Source organism: Anguilla rostrata, chromosome 3 (assembly GCF_018555375.3).
Source record: "Anguilla rostrata isolate EN2019 chromosome 3, ASM1855537v3, whole genome shotgun sequence".
Lineage (NCBI taxonomy): Eukaryota > Metazoa > Chordata > Actinopteri > Anguilliformes > Anguillidae > Anguilla > Anguilla rostrata.
This window is the reverse complement of record NC_057935.1, coordinates 73,437,154-73,447,067: the sequence shown is the minus strand read 5'-3', so window position 1 is coordinate 73,447,067 and position 9,914 is coordinate 73,437,154. Positions and strand designations below refer to the sequence as shown.

General features: G+C 47.4%; 1 protein-coding gene across 2 annotated transcripts; it reads right to left on the bottom strand.

The window, feature by feature from the left end:
* Window positions 1-1,396: 1,396 nt before the first annotated feature.
* On the bottom strand, window positions 1,397-8,616 carry LOC135251911 (protein downstream neighbor of son homolog). Of its 2 annotated transcripts, none has more exons than XM_064329776.1 (10): window positions 8,065-8,616; window positions 7,707-7,793; window positions 6,631-6,831; window positions 6,237-6,415; window positions 5,769-5,947; window positions 4,110-4,200; window positions 3,099-3,239; window positions 2,420-2,618; window positions 1,910-2,125; window positions 1,397-1,769 (listed from the first exon to the last, which is right to left on the bottom strand). In XM_064329776.1, the coding sequence occupies exons 1-10, from the start codon at window positions 8,482-8,484 to the stop codon at window positions 1,632-1,634; spliced, it is 1,851 nt and encodes a 616-aa protein (XP_064185846.1). In that variant the 5' UTR covers window positions 8,485-8,616; the 3' UTR covers window positions 1,397-1,631. The 2 variants fall into 2 exon arrangements, with proteins under 2 accessions (XP_064185846.1, XP_064185847.1); XM_064329777.1 differs by having other exon boundaries at window positions 7,707-7,790.
* Between the last annotated feature and the right edge of the window lie 1,298 nt (window positions 8,617-9,914).

Below are 9,914 nucleotides of genomic sequence, written 5' to 3'. Positions count from 1 at the left end.
GTTGATGATAAAGGTTGACAAAAGGGGTTTATGGTGTCATTTTACAGCACTAAACATCCACTGCAACAGTAACGTACCTGGTCATACCTCTTCATGGATATTCAAGATCAAGATCAAGACACTTTACTGCCATCAGTAAGAACTGAGAGGGATTTATTGCAGTGCATCTCAAAAAGATTCACACACAATACACATCATCTCATAATAATAATCAGATAAATTCAGAGTCAATGGCTGGGAAACAGAATGTCCATGACAATATGGAATTGAGTGTCTGGTATGTGTATGGAACCTGCTTAAAGGATTGTTCATCATGAATCACTTGCGTTCTTTTCCAGAACCAACAGGGGGCAGTACCACATAATACAGCCAACCTCTTTGTACTTATTCCCAACACATCAGCGACTTCAGTGCTATTTTCATTTTCATTTGCCACAAAGGGTGAATTCTTGAAATTCTTGCACCTTTCACAGATAGCTGAGCTTTTGAGACCTTTTGAGAGCAGAAGAGAGATGGAACCTCACTGATGCTTATCTTATCTTTAGTGTAGCTCCCCAGAGGAAGGAAGCGTTTGGCAAGGTCGCCATGGCGATATCGTCATGGCCCAGCACAGATGGTGAGACACAAAGGATCTGGCCGGGAAATGTCGAAATTAAACGGATTTAAAAACGGTGTGGGACGGATCTAAAAAGGTGGTGTGTGGGACGGATCTAAAAAGGTGGTGTGTGGGACGGATCTAAAAAGGTGGTGTGTGGGACGGATCTAAAAACGTGGTGTGTGGGACGGATCTAAAAAGGTGGTGTGTGGGACGGATCTAAAAATGTGGTGTGTGGGACGGATCTAAAAACGTGGTGTGTGGGACGGATCTAAAAACGTGGTGTGTGGGACGGATTTAGACTCCCCTTTCATGATTATGTAACATACGTGTTGTCCAAGCAGTGCTACAATCAGATGTAACTGTCATTAAGCCACCGATGCCATTAGGTCCCTGTATTTATGAGCAATCTCCTGCAATGCTAGCAATCTTTGCTTTTCTTTTCTTAAAAACAGGAAGTCAATGTCCCTTCTCTACAGTCCCCCACAGGAAGTTCCACAGCGTCTGTGCAACGTGACCTTTAAATGGTCAACATGAAAAGCACCAGTGCCCTGTAGCTGAGAATAAAGGAACCAACCTACTGTTTTAACCATAAAAGTCAGTTTATCGAGGCGCGCACACACACACACACACACACACACACACACGAGCACGCCCACACACGCCCCACAGTCACAGAGACATACACATACCTTTTCATAGCTTGAATTTGAGAAGCAGTTTATAAAATAAAATAAATATTTAAAAACATGAATTTCATCCTACTGTTGCCAATGACAACATAATCACAGTGAAACATGCAACATTAAAAAAAAATTAATTTAATTACATAAAATTTCATGTAAACAAGACAACGGCTCATTCAGGTAAAAATGTTTGGCAGTAGAACAAGCGGTCCGTCAGTGATGGAGACACCAGGTAGCCCTGACAATGGCAGTGTGTGTGTGTGTGTGTATGTGCGCGTATCAGAGGCTCCAGGTGTAAGAGTACTCAGGCTCCAGGTGTAAGAGTACTCAGGCTCTAGGTGTAAGAGTACTCAGAGGCTCCAGGTGTAAGAGTACTCTTTCATGTGCAGGTGTCTGAGTGTGCTCTTTCCCAGGGTGGATGGCTGGACCAGCTGCCGCACGGTGCTGGGGTGCAGTCCGCACCCCTCCAAATCCTGCGCCGCTGTGTCCTGTGGAGAGGACACACCACCAGGAGGGCCGTTACCATGGCGACAGGGTTAGGGTTAGGGCGATGGGGAAGAGACTCTGCACAACGGAGCACAGCGATGGGGGCGTGTGTGTGATGATGATGATGACGAAGCACACTCACCTGCAGATGCGGCTCTGCAGGGGGGCCCACAGGGGTGTTGAAGACTGCGGTGGGCTCGTGGGGGTACAGGCCTGCAGAGAAGCCCCCCCTCTGTGCGGGGCGGAGCAGGCGGGTCAGGGCGTGGAGGGCGTGGGGCATCACCGGACCCGTCACCTCCAGGCTGCTCACGTCCTGATACCCCGTCCGCACCTGCGTCTTCACCTTCACACTGCGCGCCTGCGCGGGGGCAAGGGTCAGGGGTCAGGGGTCAGCTCTCTTCACAGATCCTCACAGAGGGGTGTGGCTCATTCGCTTAGGGCAGTATGCAAATCAAAATGTTTTAGCTGGAATGGAGGGGGGTGAGAAAGGGGAGGAGCTGACCAAAGCATGCTCAGGGAAAGGGGGAGGAGCCACATGTTTCTGAGTGTAGTGTGGGGGAGAAGCCAAAAGTTTATGGGTGGAGTAAGGGACAGGATTGAGCATGTGCAGAGGGGGTGGAGCTACCTGAGAGGGGGAGGGGGAGGGGCTGACCTTGAGTACGTGCAGTGTGGCCCCTCTGAAGGGGTTGGGGGCCAGCAGGGTGGGGGGCAGACCAGCCTGGGACCCGGCCGCCGCCACCAGGCTCTTGCAGTTGATGAGGAAGTTGAGGAGGGTGAAGGTGCTGGAGCCCTGAACCAGAACCAGAGACTCGGGCCGATGGTCCAGCTTCACCTCACTGTGCTCCTTACGCCTGAGAGAGTCAAGGAGATACACACACACTACACACACTATATACACATACACACACACACTATACACATATACACACTCACACAACAAACACACACACACACTATACACACACAATAACCACACACACTACACACATATACACACTCACACAATAAACACACACACACATACACTTACACTATAACCACACACACTATACACACACACAATAAACACACACACACACTCACACTATACAGACTCACACAATAAACACACACACAGTATGCACTCACACTATAACCACACACACTCACAATACCCACACACTGCACACACAATATACACACTATACACACACACACACTGCACACACACTATACACACACTGACACAAACACTATGCACACACACACACGCACAATAACCACACACACACATGCGCAATAACCACACACATGCACGCACACACACACACACACAGAAGGCTGAAGGATACAGCTTGATGGAGATGGAATCCGGCTTTTTTATTTTGTCCTGAACCCCCATCTCTTTCAGCCAGGAGAAACCACCATCTTCATCATCCTCCTCCTCCTCACCATATTCTTCATCATCTTCTTCCTCAGCCAGTTCTTTGGGCCTACAACAGCAAGACTCTTTATCACACCTGACAGGCGTGGGTGCAGTGTGTATGTGTTTGAGAGTGTGTGACACCATGTGTGAGTATTAGTATGAGGGTGTGTGTGTTTGTGTGTGAAAGAGAAAAAGATATAGAGACGTGTGTGTGCGAGTGTGTGCGTGTGAGTGAGTGAGTGTGTCTGTGAGTGAGTGTGTGTGTGTGTGTGTGAGAGAGTGTGTGTATGTGAGTGTGTGTGTGTGCGTGTGCGTGTGTGTGTGTGTATGTGTGCGTGTGAGTGAGTGTGTGTGCGTGAGAGTGTGTGTGTATGTGTGTGTCTGCGAGTGAGTGAGTGAGTGTGTGTGTGTGTGTGTGTGTGAGTGTGCGTGTGTGTGTGAGTGCATGTGTGTGAGTGTGTGTGTGTGAGAGAGAGAGCGTGTGTGTGTGTGTATGTGAGAGTGTGTGTGAGAGTGAGAGTATGTGTGTGAGTGAGTGAGTGAGTGAGTGAGTGAGTGTGTGTGTGTGTGACAGAGAGAGTGTGAGTGTGTGTGTGTGTGAGAAAGAGAGAGTGTGTGTGTGTGTGTGTGTGTGTGAGAGAGAGAGAGAGAGAGAGAGAGAGAGTGAGTGTGTGTGAATGTGTAATACTATCTTTATGGGGACCAAATGTCCCCACAAGGATAGAAAAATGAGGAAAATTATGCTTTGCTGGTCCCCACAGGGACAATAGACTGTTTTAGGGTTAGGGTTAAGGTTAGGCATGTAGTGGTTGGGGTTAGGGTTAGGGTTAGAGGTTACGGAATGAATGTAGTCAATGGGAAGTCCCCACAAGGACTGTGTGTGAGTGTGTGTAAGTGAGTGAGTGAGTGAGAGTGTGTGTGTATGCGCGTTTCTTACTCAGCTCCGTGTTCTCCAGTCTGATGTGCAGTAGAGCGGGGATTCTTGCACTTCTTCTTCTCCTCCACCAGGGGGAGTGTGAAGTCAATCCCTGCACACAGAGTCACCACGTTTACAGTCCCTGCAAATACACCATGCACTCACACACTCACGTGCGCGCACACACACACACACACACACACACACACACACACAGGCACACACACTAGGGTTGGGCCGATGTAAAAATTTTCAAACCTGTTTGATATTAAGCCAAATACCGGACCGGACCGGTAATACCGAATTTTACCACTAGGCGTCGCACGTGACTCAACCGCTCCCGAGTGGAACATAATGAGAGTCCATGAATGAGAGTGTAGGGGCATTACCGTTTTAAAGCAAAATTCTGGTCGGTAGTTCTATTTGGACCGTCGTTATGCAAAAACTCTGGTCGGTAGTTCTATTTGAACCGTTGTTAAGCAAAAACCTCTGGTCGTTAATCCTATCAAAACAATGATGCTATCAAGAAAAAATAGTTCCTTCTCGTTTTATACCATACAATTAGCACCAATTTTGGTCATTTTTGTCATTACATTATTTGATAAAACTGCATGAAACCATAGGTCAATCAAATTAATCTCCCTAGCACTGTCTTGCTTTCTAAATGGTGTGGTCGCGCAGTGTATACATAACGTCTTTCTAAGACCCTCTGAAGCGGGTTTTGAATGCCAGCTAGCTTTATGATAGGTTCGCCGTCACTTGTCACCTAGCCAATATTAAAATTCTTGGTTTTAGGTCAGAATGGTCTCACGGCATGCTTGTTATCCCGGCTAGCTAGCTAGCTAACTATTGAATTGTATTCAAAACAGCGGTTACTATAAACGCAATCGTTCACAAACATACGGATGAAAATGCGTCCGTAACCATGAGTTAAATGCGTAACGCATATTCTACTGTCCAAATAAGGGACGATTCCGATTTGTAAAGCTAGCAACAGTAACTAGAAATGTGATTCAACGTTGCCATCAATTGTGAAATTGGACATGGAAAACGGGAGGGGATGTAACAAGAATTCAAAAGCGAAAGTTGCTGTTTAAACTGCTTTAGAATGCTGGATTTTGTAGCACATTGATTTTAGAACTGTTAAAAGGCCAAGGTGTCCCTTTACTGAGAAATAATGCCCACCCCTGGACCAATCAGAATCGAGTATGCAGCCAAGCCGTTGTATAACGAAATTGGATTTCCTTGTTGCCGGCCTCGGCACTAAATAGCGCAGGCCTGTCAATCTTTTTTTTTTTTTTTGCACTCAGACACTAGTGGCTCCGTTTATAAACAAACATAATATTATGTTAATCACGTTGTCATATTGTTTATTACTAATGCAATACAAGTTTAATTTAGCGCCGTCGGCACAGGTTGCTGATGTAGGCTACTTTTTCATTTGCCAGTAGGCTACGTCTCATAATGAAAAATGCCGGTTCAGTCGGTTCGCATGAAATCAAACCGGTTTAAGGTCGTACACCGGACCGGACCGGACCGGCAAAACCAGAAACCGACCCAACCCTAACACATGCACACACATACACTCGCACACTCGCGCACACACACATACTCGCACACATGCACACACACTCACACTCACACACACTCGCACACACGCACACACACAGGAGCACCCACCCTCTGCCCGCATGGCCTCACGCAGCCCCCTGGTGGTGGGGGACAGCACTGCGGTGATGGCTGAGGTGCCGCTCAGTCCGGAGGTGCGGAATAGTGCGGTGAACTGGTAAGAGCAGAGGTAGAAGAACGGGCAGAGCCGAGCCTTCAGCAGACTGTACAGAGAGGTGAAGCTCACCGCCCTGCAGGGACCACAGACAGAGACAGAGTCAGAGAGAGAGAGAGGGAGTCACAGAGAGAAAGAGTCAGAGAGAGGAAGAGAGTCACAGAGAGAGAGTCACAGAGAGACAGAGAGAGTCACAGAGAGAGAGTCAGGCTCGCAGTCAGACCTCTGCATGAATTTACAGAACTTAATGCAAATCAGAACACTTTCAGCATTCACTCACACACACACACACACCTGTGCGCACGCACTCACAGGTTTGTGTGCCATTTCCCATGATGCCTCAGTGCAGGGTAGCCATCACTCACCACTCGCTCATCAGACTCTGCTGCAGTGCCGGGTCGTGAGCCCAGGGGGCGCTCTTGCCAGAGAACCTCCTCTCAGCGGCGATGCGGGGGAAGAGGGGGAGCCAGGGCAGGGAGGGGTGCTGCCAGTACTGCAGGGCCTGCTGGAAGGAGCAGCGCAGCTCCACGCTGCAGCGGGGCTCCTGCAGCACAAACATAAAAACATGCGACATGCATGCGCCATGCATCACTGTCATCAGGCTCTGCTGCACAGCTTAAAAAGCAAGCATGAACACTTTCCCCTTTACTCACTCACACACACACACCACGCGCGCGCACACTCACTCGCACGCACGCACGCACGCACACACACCATACTAGCACACAGCATGTTTTTGGGCTACAGGCTGCGGGGTACCTGTATATTTTGGGGTAGCGGGACATGCGTGGCACGGCAGTGCTGGGTCAGCCCCTGCGCCTCCTCCCCGGCCTTCAGCTGCTCCGCCCAGGAGAAGGAGAGAGGAGAAGTGAAGAGGAGGCGAGTCTTCAGGCTCCAGTCAGCCGGGTACTCCACACAGACATGGGGAGCCATTTCACCGGAGCCATGGCCCAGTGGGCTCTGGGGCAGACACAGGAGCATTAGCATGTCTATGGTCACAGCGTAGCAGCCTGTCTGCCTGCCTGTCTGCCTGTCTGCCTGCCTGCCTGCCTGTCTGCCTGCATGCCTATCTGTCCGTCTGTCTGTCTGCCTGTCTGCCTGCCTGCCTGCATGCCTATCTGTCCGTCTGTCTGTCTGCCTGTCTGCCTGCCTGCCTGTCTGTCTGTTTGCCTGCCTGCCTGCATGCCTATCTGTCCGTCTGTCTGCCTGCCTGCCTGCCTGCACTCTCCCTGACTGCACCATCACAGACTGACCAGCTGGGCCAGTTCTGCAGGAAACTGCTGTAAAGACAACCTGTCCTAAAACACATCTGTGTGCAAAAAACTATCATTACAGCATCTGCAGAGACAGCAGCTACGTAAGCACAATCATTACAGCAGCTAGAGTAACAGCAGCTACATAAGCACAATCATTACAGTAGATACATAAGCACAATCATTACAGCAGCTAGAGTAATGGCAGCTACATAAGCACAATCATTACAGCAGGTAGAGTAACAGCAACTACACAAGCACAATAATTTCCAATAACGATACAGTGACGACAGGCAGTACAGCTTCCCTATTCATTATGCATTCCCTGTGCATTGTTATTGAGCTGACTGATTATAAATAGAGCTGCTTAAGTTTGTAGTCAATTTGAACTATTTGACAAATAACCATAATAAAAATATAGTTTTTCAAAATACGATTCATGCAGCATAATCTAGAAAACCTTATACATAAGCCTTTCAAGAACCTGGCATTAAACTAACTGAGCAAACCACTATATAATTCCACAAAATGAAACAGTGTCAGGCTACAATAGAAGGCGCTCTTCGCGGCCTGAAAACTCACTGTCAGTATAGGAGGAGATATTTTCTCGTCTGCAAACAAATCGTCTTCAAAGAGAGAATCGTCTTCGGAGACAGAGGTCTGTTTCTGCTAAGGAAAGCACAGGCAGACTTCAGACAACAGCTGAAATATCAGGCAGTATGTTAGTAAGCACACAGCACATGCGATCAGTCTCGTTCTCTCAAATACAGCTCCTTCAATTATGCGTTGTTCTGGATTATAATTCATCTTTTTTTTTTAATGATCTTTTTCTGTGCGATTAAACATACATAACAGATGCTTCCCCGATAAATGTATGGTAAATCATAAGTAACAAGCGGGTTATCCAGTTACATAATATAGCCGTCAGCATCTACTGCACCTTGTCCGGAGCTTCTTGGTAGCGTTTCTCAGCGTGGAGGAGTCGTTCAGTGAACTGCTGCGTGTCCCGGCGTGCTGGCCCTTCCGCCTGGTTCTCCACCTCGGCTTCAATTATTAAAGGTTTGCAACCCAGAGAGTACGCATCTCCCTCGGACCGCACCACGGCTCTCTTCTTTGGGCTGTTGTAGGTGTTTTCGAGGTTGGCGAATGGGTTCCTGCGCTTCACGCCACCGGGCCGAGGCGGACCATTGAGCAAAGAGCCGGGGGAAAAGGGACGGACCCCCGGCACAGATAACCCAGGACTAGCGCTTGAATTCCGGCCGCCGGAGCCGACTCCCTCGCTGCGTGCTCGCTTCTTTCTCAGACGAAGGATATCAGACGGTCTCTTGAAGCTGGGGGAGTAGCCAGCTTGTTCCGACATTTTAATTTAATTTAATTTAACCTGAGTAAATATGTAATGTCTTGTCTGCGCGCTGTCTCCTACCCTCGACTTCGCTCCCGATCAAAACAATACAAATTTGGCGCGTGAAGGATATGACACACAGATGACGTACAACTTCCGTAAAAACGACTGGGCGGGTACTTTAGAATGCGCGCGCTTCTGGCTCGTCTCAGTGCAGCAGAAACAGGCGGCTGGTCGTCAGCTCGTCTTGTCGAAGGGCCGCCAGCGTTTACAACGTTGCGACGATTGATCATTTGCGGAAGAAAGGCAAGAGAGGACATGCATTCTGATTTTTAGCTTCCTGTTACGCAGACTACTGTTTAAAAACCGGTACGCAGCGTTATACTAAGGCAGATATGATGTAAATTAACCGCATTTAAACTGTCCATCTTTATATGAAAAGAGCATTAACTTGCGAAAATGCTTTGAATGTTTATCTAAAGAGCCATTAAATTAAACAAAGGAAGCAAGGATATTAGGAAATCCTTCACTTAGAGTAGTCAAAACAGTATCATTGATGTGCCTACTGCTACTGTCATAATTGATGCGATGACAAGCTAATTCCACACGAAATTGAATGAGACCGTGATCTGAAACAGGTGGTGTACAGGAAAGGACGGATAGATCAGAAATAATAAAACCATGAATGAGGACAGATTGAGAGTATGCCCTTTACTGAGTGGAACCGGTAACACCTGATTTAAAATTAAAAGTGTCTAAAATGTTCGAAAATTCAGTGACTAAAGCGGTTTCAGGGCAGCAAACATGGGTGTTAAAGTTTCCCAGTAATAATAAAATGACGTGCTTTTATTAAGAATAATCCAACCTCCACACACTGCGCATGTGTCCCTGTGGTATTGCGCAGCTGTTCAAAATTACCAATTTAAAGTCGCACAACATAAAAATATAATATCCACCAGGTGGCGATGTTTCCCAACATTCAACGAAAGAAATTCAATTTGACGCTACTCTTTCCTCGGCGTTTAAAAGTTATAATTTTCTGGTTACTTAAGCGACAGAAACGCCAATATGTGTATCAGTATCATTGAATGTAAGGAGTCATTAAGTATAATTTTCTGTTGAGATATTTGAAGATCAGCGGCATCATTTATAAGAATGTTATTGGATGGCGTCTTAAGCACCTGTGATACATAAATCTCACATGAACGTGCTTCAGTATTACTGAGTCGTGCGAATGAGGCCAATAACAGGCACGTTTCTCTCAATAAGGCTGCGTTTCAGCATTTCTTGTACTGCTCCTGCCTAAAATTGATAATCAATTCAATTGTCATTTTTAAACGTGAACACTACCCACTTCAAGTATTCGCACGCCTTGAGTTTAGTACTGTTTTATACACACACACAGACAAACACACTCATATACACGCACAAACACACATGCACACACA